The sequence below is a fragment of the Salmo salar genome, chromosome 06 (genome assembly GCF_965601325.2).
Source record: "Salmo salar chromosome 06, fSalSal1, whole genome shotgun sequence".
NCBI lineage: Eukaryota > Metazoa > Chordata > Actinopteri > Salmoniformes > Salmonidae > Salmo > Salmo salar.
Window position 1 is genome coordinate 31,741,553 of NC_138296.1, and position 18,752 is coordinate 31,760,304.

General features: G+C 43.2%; 1 protein-coding gene across 2 annotated transcripts; it reads left to right on the forward strand.

Annotated features, from left to right (window-relative positions):
- The first annotated feature begins 876 nt into the window (after positions 1-876).
- LOC106606870 (LIM domain-containing protein 2) lies at positions 877-18,319 on the forward strand. 2 transcript variants are annotated; one of them, XM_045720133.2, is made up of 4 exons: positions 880-1,412; positions 14,030-14,074; positions 14,396-14,532; positions 14,607-18,319. In XM_045720133.2, the coding sequence occupies exons 1-4, from the start codon at positions 1,410-1,412 to the stop codon at positions 14,764-14,766; spliced, it is 345 nt and encodes a 114-aa protein (XP_045576089.1). In that variant the 5' UTR covers positions 880-1,409; the 3' UTR covers positions 14,767-18,319. The 2 variants fall into 2 exon arrangements, with proteins under 2 accessions (XP_045576090.1, XP_045576089.1); XM_045720134.2 differs by lacking the exon at positions 14,030-14,074 and having other exon boundaries at positions 877-1,412.
- Positions 18,320-18,752: the final 433 nt, after the last annotated feature.

Below are 18,752 nucleotides of genomic sequence, written 5' to 3' on the forward strand. Positions count from 1 at the left end.
ACAAAGACCTTATGTGTTACATGCAATACTATTGCAGGCATTGCCATAGACCTGCAGGGTCTTCAGACTTGAGTCTCCTAAAAAACAGTTAGTTAAAGCGTACAGTATGTCTGATACTGAAAGTAATGTGGTAAATGATCCCACACCACCAACAACAACCATAATGCAATCACAATAACCCCCCACTAGATGGTAGGTGTTTTCCAGTCTCAAGAGTAACTACCCCAACCCTTTTCTCTCAGTACAGAATAGCCTATACACCATCCCCCACTTAGACCCACACACCCTTCTACTTCTAGTGTGATGAAGGCCTCTCAACATCTGTTTTCAATAACTGGACTCTGGGTCACCCTTGACTCCACACAAAATGCACTTACATGGACCTAACAGTTAATGAAGACATCAGCAGCAAACGACACAGCCATTTCACACTTAACTCTTTAGTCTTTTTTTTTTATTATCATACACAACCAATTGCTTTCATGGTATATTAAGCGCTACTATTATCATGCTCAACTTTTGCATGTATGTCATATTTAAACACAGGTTCCCATCACAAAGCCAACTGTTGGCAAGACTGGGCATAACAGACGTGTGCTGTGAATGTTAGTTAAACTGAGCAGGAATTAATGGTTGAGGGTGCTATTCTTCGAGCTGTTACAAATTATTTGAATTCGGCAGGATTTCTCAGCCTCTTAAATGTGGAACTTGTTCTATGCTGGGCCACAGGCCAAAGAGTGGTTCATACCTACCTACCCAGACATAAACCTCAACAGTCACTGGACTTTGGACAGAAATGTGCTGAGACTTGTTACATGTACAGTGCACTTTGGGTTCTTTGTCATCTGCAGCACACAAAACATTAGTGGCAGTGCAGTCAGACTATGTGTAGATGAGAGTCGAAAGGTGTTTCCCCCATGTACATCTTGTATTGATTTGTTAATAATTTTTTTAAAGAGCCGAAGGGTGCTTTTTTTTCTTCCCTGTCAGCAAAAGGGATGACAATTAGTTGTGATGTAGGCATATTCATCTGTGTTAGTTTCTTTTTTAAATTTTAAACCTAGGACTGATTTACACTGTTAATCTTTTTTTGAATCCCTTTTTACCGTTTCAGTGGAGGGAGGTGGGGTAAGAGAGCGGGGTGGGGTGAAGGGGAGAGAGCCGGGTGGAGGGGAGAGACCCGGGGGGTGACTGGAACCAATAGCGTGCAACATCCTGCTAATATAAAGAACAAAAAAAAAAAACGACTCTTGAAAAACAAGAGCTGGGGAGCCAAGCTGAGGTAACTCGCCGGGTCTGTAGGAAGAATCCTGACAACAGAAATCGGGGAAACGAATGAGAAAGCAATCGATCACAGCCTATTGAGCACCAAATTGTCATTCTATTTAAACGTTGACAAAAGTACACAGATGGTAAGTGCTTCTCGACCATTGCTCGCGTTTCTTGTACAGAGATGGCTAGCTAGCGACAGCATACCCTCTCTTCCCCCTCCCTCTCTTTTTGTGATGCGGTGATGTCCACTCGATGCTAACTCGCTAGCTACCAAGGTTGCTAGCCATCCATTCCGTTTTTTTGCGGAATGGCTCATGTTTACCCTGCTGTTCTGTTTTTAAATAGGGCAAAAACGTGCAATGTAACGCTATTTTATTGCACTGTGCCAACTTGCCATCTCTGATCATTTTTTTGTTGCACGCTAATTAATAATCAATCCGGCATTATCTACGGCATTGTGCAGCTTCCCAGCATTTCACTCAAAATGAGCTTATCTCAAACGATACATATTTACTGGTTACGTTAGCTTGCGAGCTAGCGCAATAGCGGAACACTATTCTCACTGGTTGAGGCTTTGTTTTATGTTTTGCCTCAAGTGAAGCTTTAAATAGTCATATTGTCTGTCATTTTTTAGGATAAAGTGCACTTGTTTAACTTTAGTTTGATCATTCTGATGTAGAATCAGAAGGAAATGTGCAATGTCGATCGCCTTTGTTGGTTTTCTCAACAGATTGTGGCTGTGCATAGTATAAATGTTTTTATTTTGACCATTTATGAAGTTAACGCCTGCCAATCATATGCATCACCCAGTTTGGCTTCAGAAGCGCTGGCTGGCTGATGACAATCTTAATGTCTACGTACTGTTATTACCTAATCATGCCAGCCATTATTTGGTGCACAGAACCTGGCGTCTCTCCCCTGTTACATAAAGGGCTGTGGAAGGGATTCTGGTGTGGTAGGCGCATGGCGGTTGTTAGAACTGGAAGGCAATGAGCCGACCGCATCATTGCAAGCCAACACTGTGTCATGGTGAACGGTATTAGCCTAGAAATGCATCAATTATATCATATATTGATTTATTGTAACACCCCTGGGAATTATCTGGCTCCCTGCGAGCTCATGACAGTAGCAGCATGGCCCAGCACTAGCAGAGTGGGTAAAGTACCTGTTTCAAATGGTGTTTTCTTCCATTCCCGCATAATGTTCACCAAGTTGAGACCTTGGAGAACACATTTACTGTGCTATCTGCGGTCTTGCCAGACCAGCTCTCTATCAAATCAAGACGCCGATCTCTATAATTACTGCCTTGGCATATGATCACTTTCGTTTACCGCCACTTTGTGGGTACAGACTGGGGATATGTAGATGTGCTGTCTGTAATTTTGGCCGAGAATTGACACATGGTTTGAAGACAGATTTACGTCAATGCTGGCGGATTTGTGGGGCAAGCTTCTGTGGCGAGACGACGTTTGTTCTGAGTGATTGATTTCTGCGCGGAGAGAAGCTGGTCTACGTTGAACGCGCCAAGACTGTCTGCTTGTATTGACACCTAGGCTGCATTGAGAATTGCACCTACAGTTTCCTTGAAACATTTCCATTGTACAGCCATATGCACCATTGCCCAATGACTCGTCTGTCTGTCTGAGCTGAGGCGAGGCTTTAGTCACAATGTAAAATGTGTTCATTACACTACTTGCAGGTCTAATTGAAGTAACCATATAGTGCACATGTTTCCTTTATACAACTATGGGAAATGTTTACACTTGTTTTTGAGTGAACAGCTCCATATGCACTTCATTGAGCTTTCCTCCATAGCTGGCGGGTCCTCATGGTGTCAGATAAATTTTTTTACAGACGGTCACAGAGATGGTCTGTTGGGATGGTGTAGATGACAGTACTTTACTAGTCATTGGACAGGGAGTGCAAAAAGAGAACGGTCAGGTGCTGTATGTTTTAGGTGCAGATCAATGGAGGGTGTGAGTGGGAGGTAGACTATGAATGAGGAAAGGTAGGTAGTCATAGCTGCCCAGTTGGTTATGGCCATTTTAGCTAGCCTAATGGTGCAGTTAAATTATTCATAGTTTTTGATACCTCAGTCTTTAAGTCAGGGTATCAATGAACAATACAATAGCCTGACCTAAGATAAACTAAGACATGGCATAATGACAAATGCCATTCCCTTGTAGATTGCTTTTTAAAAATTAATGTTTTTTTGAAACATTTAATTTGATTCAGTCATTATGTAGCACACTTGGGTAGAAGTCCCAAATATAGTTAACTAGCAATGAACCTTAGTCGGGGAAAGAAACATGTCAGAAATAATCCAATAATCATTGTTTTTAATGCCCTGGAGGGATGTAAGACTTCATTCACACAGCATTATGGGATTTATCCCAGCCGTTTCTGCCCCAAACTTTTCCGCTCCTGTCTTTATTATTGTGACATGGAAGCCTCTTGAAAACAAACTTCCTAAATGGCACTAACGGTTCATTGTTTACACCTGCTCTATTGTATCGTTGCTTGTTGTGAATATTATTATAATTTTTTTTAGATGCAAACTCAACAAGACGTTTAAATGTTTCCATCGGTTAAATAACCTTCCAAATGGCTGTTCTTACAACCTAGTACCAAGCAATTGCAATCACATTGGGAGGACCCAAGGACGAACTGTGCACACTGCCCAGTAAAAAATTCAACATTTTCCACAGCAACCTCGCCTCACGTGAGAATGACAGCAGCAAAGTGTCTACATGTGCAGTATATACTGTGGGCATCCTGGTTTACTGAAGAATGCCTACTGCATCACACCACCCACTTCTCATATCTTGGGATGCGTAGGCTTAAAAGTTCATGCTTTTGTCTCCTGCCTCTGCTGTCACACAGCCTGACACAACAGGCAAAGGGGGCAGAAGGTATCTTGCGCTGTAGTTGTAAAATCTCCCATGTTTTATGAAGTTCCAATGGAATGGTAGACTTCAGATTTGCATGTGTTTTGGTCAACGCGATGGGACCTGTCTTCCATGAATTCCTGTCCCTCCACAGGCTTTGGTTGCGCAACCTTCTCTTCTCTGTGCGATACGTCGTATCAGTTCTGAGGTTTGACGCTGAGGGCTGTTTTTTGAGTGACTTCATTAAATGCATGATCAGCGGCTTCTCGCTGGGTCCCTACATGCTAAAGTCAATAGAGAGCAATATTGTTAAAGGCTGACCTCGAGCCAAAGGTTGTGGGTTCAAATCTCAGATTAAACATTTCTCGTTCACCTTTTTGAGATGGGATCTCCGTAAAATGTTCGGTTATGCCAGTGGGAATGTGTGAAAGCTGAGAGTAGATGTTATTCCGAAATTTTCCTTAGACAATCCTGACCCCTGTTTTTCAGTCTCAGCTGTTGCCTCCCTAGACAGGTTTCGCATCCGTGATTATGGCATTGAGGCTCTCTGTCACTAGTCATATAAGGACAACATCTCTCACCGCAGCCTCACAGGAAATGGCCTCCCCTGACGTGTGAAAGTGAAGAAAGACTTGTCAACTGACAGAGGTTGGAAAGAAACTTGCTAATTTAGTGGTTTTACAGCCTCGATACTGCCTCACTTATTTGTTAGCTGAGGCTTGTTCATTGGACATGGTGGCCTTGTTACAGATCCACCTGTGACCAGAAACGTCCACTGATTTTCCCTTCTCACCCCAGTACCATCCATCTCTAGCTAGTAGCTGTGAAATCGCCTTAACATACTCCACTATCAATTTAGGAGTCTACAATCTCACCATGTTCCACCTGCAGATCGATGTGCCTCAGAGTGGAGACTGACATTCACAACGGCAGATGTACAGTGCAAAAGTTGTCCATGCTACGTCAGTGGGCCACGCGTCCGATTCTGGGACAAGGAGCGCTCTCCTTCAAGGAGTGACTGGGAGTCTTTTGGGCTCCAGTAAAAAAAAATGAATTGGCACGACTGGCTCATTTGAGAGAAGACGTCCTCCTGAATTTTGAAATCTGACATGTATGATAGATGTTTTCGAAATCTAAAAGTCATATTCCTATTAACTTCCAGTGTAGTGAGACTTTATCACTGCTACGTCATACCAGATGGATTTCTGCCTGCTTGAACGCCATCAACTCTGATGCATATGAAAACATGAAATGATCCAGGGAATCGATAGAACATCACTCGGGTCACAAATATCAAATTGTATTTGTCACATGCGCCGAATACAACAGGTGTAGACCTTAGAGTGAAATGCTTACTTACAAGCCCCTAACCAACAGTGCTGTTAAAAAAAAAAAAAAAATGTACAGATAACAAATAATAGTAACAAGTAATTAAAGAGCAGCAGTAAAATAACAATAGCGAGACAATATACAGGGGGGGGGGGTACCGGTTAGTTGAGATAATATGTACATGTAGGTAGAGCTATTAAAGTGACTATGCATAGAAAATAACAACAGAGAGTAGCAGCGGTGTAAAAGAGGGGGGGCAATGCAAGTAGTCTGGGTAGCCATTTTATTAGGCGTTCGAGTCTAATGGCTTAGGGGTAGAAGCTGTTTAGAAGCCTCTTGGACCTAGACCTGGTGCTCCGGTACTGCTTGCTGTGCGGTAGCAGAGAGAACAGTCTATGACTATTGTGGCTGGACTCTTTGACCATTTTTAGGGCCTTCCTCTGACACCGCCTGGTATAGAGGTTCTGGATGGCAGGAAGCTTGGCCCCGGTGATATACTGGGCCGTACACACTACCCTCTGTAGTGCCTTGCGGTCATAGGCCGAGCAGTTGCCATACCAGGCAGTGATGCAACCAGTCAGGACGCTCTCGATGGTGGAGCTGTAGAACCTTTTGAGGACCCGTGCCAAATATTTTCAGTCTTCTGAGGGGGAGTAGGTTTTGTCGTGCCCTCTTCACGACTGTCTTGATGTGCTTGGACCATGTTAGTTGGTTGGTGATATGGACACGAAGGAACTTGAAGCTCTCGACCTGCTCCACTACAGTCCCATCGATGAGAACGGTGGGTGTGCTCTAGAGGTCGACCGATTATGATTTTTCAACGCTGATACCGATTATTGGAGGACCGAAAAAAAGCCAATACTGATTTAATCGGCCGATTAATTTTTTGGTAATAATGACAATTACAACAATACTAAATGAACACTTATTTTAACTTAATATAATACATCAATAAAATGAATTTAGCCTTAACTAAATAATGAAACATGTTCAATTTGGTTGAAATAATGCAAAAACAAGGTGTTGGAGAAGAAAGTAAAAGTGCAATATGTGCCATGTAAGAAAGCTAACGTTTAAGTGCCTTGCTCAGAACATGGGAACATATGAAAGCTGGTGGTTCCTTTTAACATGAGTCTTCAATATTCCCAGGTAAGAAGTTTTAGGTTGTAGTTATTATAGGAATTATAGGACTATTTCTCTCTATACGATTTGTATTTCATATACCTTTTGACTATTGGATGTTCTTAAAAGCACTTTAGTATTGCCAGTGTAACAGTATAGCTTCCGTCCCTCTCCTCGCTGCTACCTGGGCTCGAACCAGGAACACATCGACAACAGCCACCCTCGAAGCAGCGTTACCCATGCAGAGCAAGGGAAACAACTACTCCAAGTCTCAGAGCGAGTGACGTTTGAAACGCTATTAGCGTGCACCCGGCTAACTAGCTAACCATTTCACATCGGTTACACCAGCCTAATCTTGGGAGTTGACAGGCTTGAAGGGGTGGGTATAATTTGTGGAACGTTCCAACAGGAATCTGTTCCAAAAAACTTAAAGTAAAAGGTTGCCAACCAACAACGCATACAAAGTAGCAACGCATTCAAACCTAGCTAACTAGCTGCCAAATGGGCATCAACTCACCACGTAGCTTATTCTTAATGTTTGTCCATAGGCAACCAGAGTGAGGACAGACATTTTTCGGAATAAACGTGATGAGTGAAAAACGCAATGAAATAGACCACTCCCTACCCGGTATCTTATTCTGCCGCTATACAACTTTGTATGCGTTGTTTTTTGGAAACCTTGTTATTTACGAAGTTTTTGGAATAGATTCCTGTTGGAACGTTCCACAAATTATACCCACCCTGGTTGAAGTCATAAACAGCGCAATGCTTGAAGCACAGTGAAGGGCTCTTTGAATGAATGCTTACAAGCCTGCTGCTGCCTACCACTGCTCAGTCAGACTGCTCTATCAAATCATAGACTTAATTATAATATAATAAACACAGAAATACGAGCCTTAGGTCATTAATATGGTCGAATCCGTAAACTATCATCTCAAACAAAACGTTTTTTTCTTTCAGTGACATACGGAACCGTTCCGTATTTTATCTAACGGGTGGCTAAGTCTAAATATTCCTGTTAGGCATTGATGTTTATGGTTCGGTACATTGGTGCAACGACAGTACTTTTTTCGCAAATGCGCTTGTTAAATCAACACCCGTTTGTCGAAGCAGGCTGTGATTCAATTAAAATTAACAGGCACCGCATCGATTATATGCAACACAGGACACGTTAGATAACTACATATGGTTGATGATATTACTAGTTTAACTAGTGATTATGTTAAGATTGATTGTTTTAAGTCTAATGCTAGCTAGCAACTTACCTTTGCTTCTTGCTGCCCTCGCGTAACAGGTAGTCAGCCTGTTAATCCTTGTGGAGTGCAATGTAAGGCAGGTGGTTAGAGCGTTGGACTGGTAACTGAAGGTTGCAAAAACGAATCCCCCCCCTGAACAAGGCAGTTAACCCCCGTTTCTAGGCCGTCATTGTAAATAAGAATGTGTGCTTAATCTGACTTGCCTAGTTAAATTAAGGTGTAAAAAAACAAATATATATATATATATATATATATATATATATATATATATATATAATAATCGTCAAATCGGTGGCCAAAAATACAGATTGTTATGAAAACTTGAAATCGGCCCTATTTAATCGGCCATTCCGATTAATCGGTCGACCTCTAGTGTGCTCGGTTATTCTTTTCCTCTAGTCCACAATTATCTCCTTTGTCTTGATCACGTTGAGGGAGAGGTTGTTGTCCTGGTACCACACGGCCAGATCTCTGGACTTCTCCCTATAGCCAGTCTCGTTGTTGTCAGTGATCAGGCCTACCACTGTTGTCATCGGCAAATTTAATGGTGGTGTTGGAGTCGTGCCTGCTTATGCAGTCATGAGTGAATAAAGAGTACAGGAGTGGACTGAGCACGCACCCCTGAGCGGCCCCTGTGCTGTGGATCAGCGTGGCGGATGTGTTGTTACCTACCCTTACTACCTGGGGGTGGCCCGTCAGGAAGTCCAGGATCCAGTTGCAAAGGGAGGTGTTTAGTCCCAGGATCCTTAGCTTATTGATGAGCTTTGAGGGCACTATGGTATTGGACGCTGAGCTGTAGTCAATGAATAGCATTCTCACATAGGTGTTCCTCTTGTCCAGGTGGGAAAGGGCAGTGTGGAGTGCAATAGAGATTGTGCCATCTGTTGGGGCGGTATGCAAATTGGAGTGGGTCTAGGGTTTCTGGGAAAATGGTGTTGTTGTGAGCCATGCCCAGCCTTTCAAAGCACTTCATGGCTACAGATGTGAGTGCTACTGGTCGGTAGTCATTTAGGCAGGTTACCTAGTGTTCTTTGGCACAGGGACTATGGTGGTCTCCTTGAAACATGTTGGTATTACAGACTCGGACAGGGAAAGGTTGAAAATGTCAGTGAAGACACTTGCCAGTTGGTCAGCACATGCTCGCAGTACACATCTTGGTAATCTGTCTGGCCCTGCGGCCTTGTGAATGTTGACCTGTCTAAAGGTCTTACTCACATCAGCTGCGGAGAGCATGAGCACAGTCTTCCGGAACAGCTGGTGCTCTCATGCATGTTTCAGTGCCATTTGCCTCGAAGCGAGCATAAAGTAGTTTAGCTCGTGTCACTGGGCAGCTCTCGGCTGTGCTTCCCTTTTTAGTTTGTAATGGTTTGGAAGCCCTGCCACATCTGACGAGCGTCAGAGCCGGTGTACTACGATTCAATCGTAGTCCTGTATTGACGCTTTGCCTGTTTGATGGTTCGTCGTCGGGAATAGCAGGATTTCATATAAGCTTCCTGGGTTAGAGTCCCACTCCTTGAAAGTGGCAGGTTTAGCTCAGTGCGAATGTTGCCTGTAATCCATGGCTTCAGATTGGGGTATGTACCTACGGTCACTGTGGGGACGATGTCATTGATGCACTTATTGATGAAGCCAATGACTGATGTGGTGTACTCTTCAATGCCATTGGAGGAATCCCGGAACATATTCCAGTCTGTGCTAGCAAAACAGTCCTGTAGCTTAGCATCTGCTTCATCTGACCACTTTTCAAATTTTTATTGATTTAGTCACTGGTGCTTTCATTTTTGGTTGTAAGCAGGAATCAGGAGGATAGAATTATGGTCAGATTTGCCAAATGGAGGGCGAGGGAGCGCTTTGTATGCGTCTCTGTGTGTGGAGTAGACATGGTCCAGAATTTTTGTCCCCTCTGGTTGCACATTTAACATGCTGATAGAAATTTTGGTAAAACGGATTTAAGTTACCCTGCATTAGTCTCCGGCTACTAGGAGCGCCGCCTCTGGGTGAGCGTTTTCTTGTTTGCTTATGACGGAATACAGCTCATTCAATGCTGTCTTAGTGCCAGCCTCTGACTGTGGTGGTATGTAAACAGCTACTAGGTAGATGGTGTGGTCTACAGCTTATCATGAGATACTCAACCTCAGGCAAGCACTAGCTCGAGACTTCCTTAGACATCGTGCACCAGCTGTTATTTACAAAAATACATAGTCCGCCGCCCCTTGTCTTACCAGACGCCACTGTTCTATCCTGCTGGTACAGTGTATAACCAGCCAGCTGTATGTTGGTGTCGTCGTTCAGCCACTACTCCGTGAAGTTTAAGATGTTCGTTTTTAATGTCCCGTTGGTAGTTTAATTTTCAGCGTAACTCTTCTGTTTTATTCTCCAAAGATTGCATGTTTGCTAGCAGAATGGAAGGAAGTGGGGGTTTATTCGATCGCCTACAAATTCTCAGAAGGCAGTCCGCCCTTTGGCTACTTTCTCTGCCTCCTCTTCATGCAAGTCACGGGGATCTGGGCCTGTTCCCGAGAAAGCAGTATATTGTTTGCGTCGGGCTTGTTAGACTCGTTAAAGGAAAAAAGGATTCTGCCTATCCATGCTGAGTAATCGTGGTCCTGATGTCCAGTTATTTTCAGTCATAAGAGACTAGTGGGAACATTATGTACAAAATAAGTGTAAAAAAAAAAAAGCAAGCAAACAAACAAAAAAACACAATTGGTTGGGGGAATGTATAATGTCTGCCATTTTTTTTCATGGCGCCTTTCACCTATTCTGAATATAACATTCAGAATGGGTGGCCCTTTAACAGGCTGGTGTAGTCAGTGCATTTTTACTGTTTATTTTCCATCCCTCTGTCTCATCAAGGGGTGCAGGTCAGCGTTCTAAAAATAAGATGCGCTGAGAGACTAAATGAAATTAATGGCCACTGACTTCTAGGGCCAGTTTCACTATGTGTACGTTACCATAAGAACAGCGTGTGTCACACAGCCTGGTGTGAAATGTTTTAAGTAAACTTACCAGCACCAAGTCCCTTAGCCTTTCTACTCTAGATGGAAACATTGATGTCCCATGACTGTTAATATTCCTGTCTGTAGCTGTAACCTTTCTAAAAGGGGCTGATTTTTAGGCTAGTTATCTCTGTATAAACATACCCAAATATTGGACAGAGGTCTGGTTTATGCTTTCTAACGCTGATCGTTTCAAAGTCGTAAATGGAATTCATAGACGATACATACCCGTGCAAGCAGGCACTTGATGCTCAGAACCCTTCCCTAAATACTTTTATTATGGAAGAGCTAGCCCCAGTGTGGATTCCCTGGGCCTGAACAGACATCCCCTGGTGAAGGCCTCCTCTTACTTCGAGGCAGGGTGCAGTCACCCCCAGACCCCCTGCCATTGTTGGGGTGGTCTGAGCTTCAGGGGAATAGGCAATGGGATTTGTTATTGTAATGGGATTAGGAGCTCCTCTTCAGAGAGGGAGAGTCTCAACCTGATTTGACTGTGGGTGCAGCACAGCAGGGCCTAACTCTTCAAATGGCTGCATGGAAGAATCTCACATACATGAAGTGTAGCCTGCCTGAAACTCAAACAGAGATGCGGTGTCTCTTCCGCTTAGTGTGAATAAATGACAGGTAACAGACTGAATATTAATGTTAAAGGTGGGAGTCTGATCTAGCAAAATCGGTGAAGTGCTCATTTCTCTCTGGCTGGAGACTTTAGTAAGTGGTTCCAACTTCAAACTAATCTAAATGGGTACACCAAATTGTAATTGAATTACTATGTGTTAATCTAATGGGCAGCCTGCATCTAGCCTACTGTTTTTGAGCACCTTTAGTTGTGTGCACGGTTGGCACACCAAAATGTTCATATTGTCCTTCTCACCATTTAAGGAGAGGTTTGGTCTGTGCACAGATCATTCCTTGTGGTAGTTCTTATCTGCTGTAATCAGCCTGTGCTCTAAACCCAGTGGGGTGGCAGTTAGCTGTACAGGGAGTCTTAAAGTCTGTCGTCACTACTTCCTGCCACAGCGTCATTTTATGGTCGGCAGTCAGTGGCGTGTCTTCATGTACAAATAAGGCAAAAGAAGACAGATGGCACCTTCCAGGACTGACTGTGTGCTTGCCTGCCATGGTATCTATTCCTGTTTTCATTATCTTTTAGTGACTATGGCAATTCTGCAGCCTGAATTGGTGATTCACTTTGCTGTAAGGTACTGTACGTTGCATACTGTGCTAAAACAGGAAACCATTGCCTTTTGAAGCAGTTATTTATCTTATGAAATATGAAGCTCCTGTTGAGTGTTACTCATGGTTGCTCTCCTGTTGCAACAGGAAGTGAGTTTACCATGCAGCCAACCAAGCAGTGCACCCTGTACCCTACCCAAATATGAGAATGAAGGAGACTTGGTGAGGAGGAAGATGGTCAGGATGGCGATTGCATCTACAGGAAGTTGCAGTCCCTCCATCAGACATTCCGTTCTCACAAACTAAGGCAACACCCCAGCTTCCTCAATCATTCAGTTTAAAGATATCTGACATGATTTTCACATCAGGGTTCAGTAGTGAGTGGGCGACAGTTACGCCAATTTAATAGAAAACAAAATGGATTCCCAAAGTCTCTGTGGTAACTATCATCTGTGCACATGCTAGATGATGTGTAAGGGCTTTTGGGGAGCTCTTCTTTGACCCTAATGGCTGCCAGTTGTGAAGTGCAACATGATTGAATCAGTGGCTGATGGGTTTCGCTCTCAACCGCTTGTAACAGCTCATTATTTCAGTTTAATGGAGTTTTTCTGGCCGTTCCATCGCGTTCTAACTGAGCAGACCCAATGAGGAGCTGGATTTGTAGTGAACAACCCATATCCCTGTGGATCAGCGCTCTGTGTCCACTCCCCTTCAATGTGTGTGAATGTAGCCTAAATGTCCCCCTTTCTGCTGCACAGGCTTCATGGAAGGGCTGTAGCGAGAATGTGGCGGCGCACAGTTGTCTGTCAAATGAGGAGCCCCCCCTCTGACTACTACCACCAATCTCCTGACATAACAGTCAGGGTTTAGATGTCTGCAGTGGACTTTCCCAGAGAGCAGTCTGGCCTGCACACAAGCGTACACAGCCTTTTCAGTGCGTCTGCCTAAACTCGTGTGTCGGTCTGTCTGCTAATTGACCTGCTAGTCCAGCTTCAGGGCGTGGACGTCAATGTGGAGAAATTGCTGAAGCCTGTCGGTCACATAGTTTTGAAGTATAGTTCTTCACCAGGTGTGTTTGGAGTCAGGTGTGACAGCTGAGACCTAGGCGCCTTTCACCAATTGCTTGACCCATTTCTGCCCTGTGGACGTTCAGACTTTTGTGGCCTAGTTTCAAACCGACTCTAAGCAACTCCACAATGATCTGCTAGGTAAACATCTGTTAGCAATATGGCAGACAATATGATACCTATCCTGCCCTCGTGGGTTTTGACAGGGAGTCCGTGCCAACAGTAGGGTCTAGGAGTTTGTGTATGTTGAAAGTAACTTGTTTGTGTACGGTGTAATGCAGTTGTCATGGATAGGAATGAGTGTTCAGGGTCTCTCTGTAGAGACAAGTTGAAGCAGGAAGTCCATGGATGTTTGTCAGAGAGTAGGGCTTTGGAGCCACGTGTAGAGAAATGAGACAGGCCTCCATTACATAAAGCCTTTAGTTCTATAGACCTGAATGGTGCTCTCTGTTAAGGCCAAGCTCTCACACTCAACTGTTGTAAGGTTTGTGAACAAATGTTTTTTTCGTTTTTTTATTGACTCAAGTTGTACATCAGAATTCCAGATTAGTGATGTAGTGTAACACTGGCGTTGGTTGCTTTCTTAAACCTCTGTGCTGTGTGCAAGTCGAGAGCATCCTAAGGATGTCCGTAATATCATGCTTGGGGTTAATATTTGAAATGGTTGTGCTACCCTATGATTGTGTTCAGTGTACCTACTCACATGTCCAGACAGAAGGTAGCTGACCTGCCCTCTGGGGAGTACAGTACACTGACAGATGGAGCTGTCGGGAGGGAGAGAGCGGGAGTGTGGAAACTACTGGGATGAGAGGGATATTATGGACATGGTATTGGGGAAACAGGGGAAATCCTGAATGCTTAGACTTCTGTTGTAATAACACTAAATAGGAAAGTACTGAGGTTTACTCATTTTATTCCAGGACAACAGAAATGCCCCTGAAGATAAACCTGTCCAGCGCTCCAAAGTAAATATACCTCCATTATCACTCCCCCCTCCTCCTTTGTCCCGGTTTCAACCCAGTAGGACATTATCTTTTAATCACTATCCTTCTCCATTACCTGTCTGTCTGGCCCAGTGTGTCTCACCCTACTGAACTTTACTCAGATGTCATCCATAATGGAACTACAGTTTATATACCAGTATATGTTTTCACATACTCTCAACAGCAACTCATTTCGATAGATTGCTTATCGACAACTGAGCAAGTTGATATGATGCCTCATTTCTCCATTGAAACACATGTTTGAAGTCATAGTAACGGTGTGGTTTTTGTTCATGTGCGTAGTCCTTCAGCTTCAAGACACCGAGGGAGGTGTGCTCGTCATGTGAGAAGACCGTCTACCCCATGGAGAGATTGGTGGCTAACAACCTGATATTCCACTCGGCCTGTTTCTGCTGCAAACACTGCAACACCAAACTCAGGTGAGACTCTCTCTCTCACTCTATATCAAACTGTGTTGTTCTTTTGTTTATATTCTGCCCCTCCCTCCCTGCAGCCTGGGCACATTTGCTGCCCTTTCGGGTGATTTCTACTGCAAGCCGCACTTCCAGCAGCTCTTCAAGAGCAAAGGCAACTATGATGAGGGCTTTGGCCGCAAGCAGCACAAGGAGCTTTGGACCTCCAAGGAGGGCGAGAACATAACAAAGACTGCGTAGCCACGCCTGTCTGTGTCCCAACCGTTCTCCCACGGGAAAGGCTATACGGACACTCCTGACCTGCAAACCGACTTTTATTTTCAGAATTGGTAAAGGTCAGGGTTAGTTTTAGATTTTGGGTAGTTTTGCAGGTCAGCAGTATCCTCCTGGTATTTCCCATCTCATCCCCAAAGCTGCCTCTTCTCCACCTCCAACATGTCATGAGGGGTGTGGTCAACGCTCCTGTACGCTCGCTCCACATCACGGAAGACAGACACATGACCGGCCAGTCACGCCCCCTGCCGCTTGACATTTTATTTAGTGGGGTGTTTATTCCTTTCATTTGGTTTTAGTATCATTTTTATTTTACATTTGCTCTTTTGAAATGGTTGATTGTGACCAAACTGCTTATTCACAAACCAGTGGTATGTTTTTGCTGTCCTTTTGAGGACTACATTATCATTGTTTTCTTGTTTATTTTTCGGATAAATTTGCACCCTTTTGACGCAACAGGCGCAAGGACCGTATGCTCAGGTGAACATATGGTTAGAGAAGCTGGAGTTCACTCTACGCTGTAGAGCATATTCAGGTCAACCATACTGAGCTAGGTTCATTAGCTAGTTTGTACTATTTTATGACCTCTTTAGTTCCATATAGTCAATTAAATCTAACACCAATTTTTAAAGACCAGTCCTCTGCATTGCGGTAGCACCGGCGGAAGACAATTTGTGAGTTTGTCAGGGTTCACTTATCTGAGAAACAAACACGGTACAGTAAAACTGTCACACGTTCTCTCTCTCTCTCTGGGTACATTGAGTTGAACTCTGTCTTATTGTTCAAATGTGTTTTTGCTCCTATGATCTGAATGGCTGCTAGGATTCAGTTCTGCATGTTTGTCCTGTACTAGTTTTAGCTGTATTACCTTTGGTCTGTACTGCCCTCCTGTGTTCTGGATGACTTTTTAAAACTAATCTGCTTCATTGACTCTTAATTTCACTTTACTGGTTTTAAAATGCACTCTTTGCTATTATTTGCTGGGTTTGACTGTCGTGCGATAAGTTGCTCTCCCTCGTAGAGGCTTTTTTGTCTTTATTCTGAAAATGACAAGTATCTCATAGGTGTTTGTACATAGCTTGTGCTTAGTGAACATATCGCACTATACTGTGCACATATGAACATGCATGTCAACCAGACAAGTCAATGTTAGATTGACAGGGAGCATAGCCTAACAGGAAACCACAAGTGTCACGCTAATATCCCTTGCTGCTTCCTGTCCATGCAGAGCTGTCTGTTCATGTACTAAGTTGGTGTGTAAAACTAAGCGGGACTTTCGGATCTTTCAAGACAACTGTGAACTCTGGTGGGGGAACAATGTCAAATCCTCATGTCTGTGATCTGCCAGTTGGGAAAGTCGGCATTAGAAAGAGGCCAGAGTTCCTGACGCAGAATTATGAGTTGGGTGACCGTTTGGGGGGAAAAAAAACGGATGGGATTTTTTTTATTTTTCTGAGTTCCCTGTTGTCTTGAATGCTCGAAAGTCTGAGAATTCTGTGTTCTGAATGCGGCAGAAATTCACATAGGACTGGGATGTCCTGACGGGGCTACAAGTGAAATCACATAATGTAAAAAAAATAATTATTGTGCTTCTCCAATGACATCACGTCTGCGAAAATATATCTAATATAAATTGGGGGGGTGGGGGGATAAATACCTCATGGCTTTCTTGTCTCGACTGCATCATGTGATTCTGAGCAGAGGTAGTGGATTTATGAAGAGCGTTCACTTCAGGCCGTTTACTGGGGGGAGGGGGGAATTGTCAGTTTCAGTCTGCTGAACATGGTGGATCTCCCATCGACACCAATGTGATAGATAGCAGCTGGGTCTGGTCTACTTTATTGACTAATGTAACCAGAAAGATAGAGTGGGATGTCTCGCTGCTTCTTCATCTCTGATTTTGAGCTCCAGGACCTAGTACTATATGAGGGGTGGGTGCTAACAGGGAATGTTGTTGGTCCTGGGGCATGTTCAGGGGAATTCCTACGCAGTGAGTAAAGCCCAGGCCTAGTGCCCTGAACCTGAGTAGCGCCTCCTGGTGGGAGAAGAGGTAGGAAATGCTTGAGTCAGTTCAGCCAGACCCAGTAAAGGCTTGAGATATTACATATCACACAATTGTCAATGAACACGTTTGCCCTCAGTCATTTCTTCTTTATAGCTTTTATTCACTTTTTAAGATGTGGGAGTGGCCTCGGGATGAAAGGGTTGTGCTACAGGTATTTTTAGGTTGGCCTGTTCTACAGCGACACCTGCTTTGGCCAACAAACTCAATAGACAAGATTTCTATTTTCTTCATTCTTGCTTTAGAATGAGACTAAAGCCATTGAATTACATCATTTGGAAAGTATTCAATGCCACAACACTTGAATGACACAATGTATATTGTGATGGAAAGTTTACTGTGAATTATAAACTGGGTAGTTCGAGCCCTGAATGCTGATTGGCTGAAAGCACGGGTATGACAAATCATTTATTTTTACTGATCTAATTACATTGGGAACCAGTTTATAATAGCAATAAGGCGCCTTGGAGGTTTGTGCTATGTTGGGCATATACTACACCTCCTCGGGCTTCATTGCTTAATCAGAGCATGCTGTGCAGAATAGAAAATAAAGCCTTAGGCCATGGTTTTAGCCATTTATTTCTAACATTATTGCTTTTTCAAAACAATTTTGTTATTTTTTTTGAGTGCACATACCTTTCTCCCTGTTCCAGCCTATCCCCTGTGAATGAAAATAATCTTTCTGCTTGTTTTCCACTTAGTCCGTGTGGTGGATATGAGTGGCTTCACTCAGCCAGAAGTTTATGTACCCGCTCATCCTCCACTCTCTCCTGAATGCTTTTCATTTTTTCATTACATTTCCTCAAGTTGTAAAGTTATCTATTTGTTTTTAAGATTTTGTAACGGTCCTCGAGACCACCCAGAATGCTTTGTAACCAAGAACATCATATCAAATAACACTGTGTCCATATCGTCTGTTATGTGTGAGGAGTGTGCCAAGGTACAATGGCGTTATCCTGTGAATAAACTTTCTTTGTATAGAGACAAAAAGAAAGAAGGTGCACTTCCATACTGGTGCCAGGAGGCTCAGGTCTCTGAGAGCTGTGTGACTGTGTGTGTTCTGCGAGTCATGTAGTTGTGTGCAAAATTGGATGTAGACTTAACATTTATTTTTCAATGCAGGTGTCACTGTTGTCAAAATGTAAATGTATGCATTTAAAAACAAAAACATTCTGTATAACTTGACCTGTGGATGGTGGCCTTACAAGCAAAAGGACGTTTTGGCTCTTACTCGTCTTTCACCTCTACTCTCCTCTCCTCTCTTCTTTTGAATTATTACTCCAGTTAAATTGTGTTGTAGAAGAACATGATTATAGATAATGTGATTTGTGTCCCCTCCCTCCCCACCCACACATGCACACAATCAAATGTATTTTATCTGATCATTTTCTTTCAGTAGTTTATTAATTTTTTTTTACATGCTTTTGGAAAAATAAATGAAGATGCTGGTGTTGATAAGTGAGGTGGTTGTATTTATTACATGATGAGTAAAGGCAGTACATCTTTCATATTTGATACTAGTCATTTGTTGGGTAAATGGTAGGCCTTTTTTATGAAATGTATAGGAGCTAGTGTGTTTATTATATACTGTTGTTAGACTCTTTCAGATGCTCAACAACAGGAGCTGCCTGAAGAAGGTGCCTGAAGAAAACACAATAGAGCATCAATATTATCTCCTACTGGTACAGATGTGTTATCTTAATTCGTCAAGTTCCATCACAGCAGGACATTTTTATTATTAAGTGGATGATAATGAGTGAACATTTTTTGCAGGGGTTGATACATATATAGGATCTTAATTTGATCACCCTGTTGGAGGAGACATTTTAAACCTATAGTGTATTTGAGATTTTAAAATGATTCTGAAGTTTGTAATTTTCACTTTGAAATT

Bases quoted from the DNA above. Each gene is read 5' to 3' on its own strand.
- LOC106606870 (XM_045720133.2), top strand. The intron at 14,075-14,395 runs GTAAATATACCT...TCATGTGCGTAG, and splicing joins AACCTGTCCAGCGCTCCAAA to TCCTTCAGCTTCAAGACACC. The intron at 14,533-14,606 runs GTGAGACTCTCT...CCCTCCCTGCAG, and splicing joins CACTGCAACACCAAACTCAG to CCTGGGCACATTTGCTGCCC.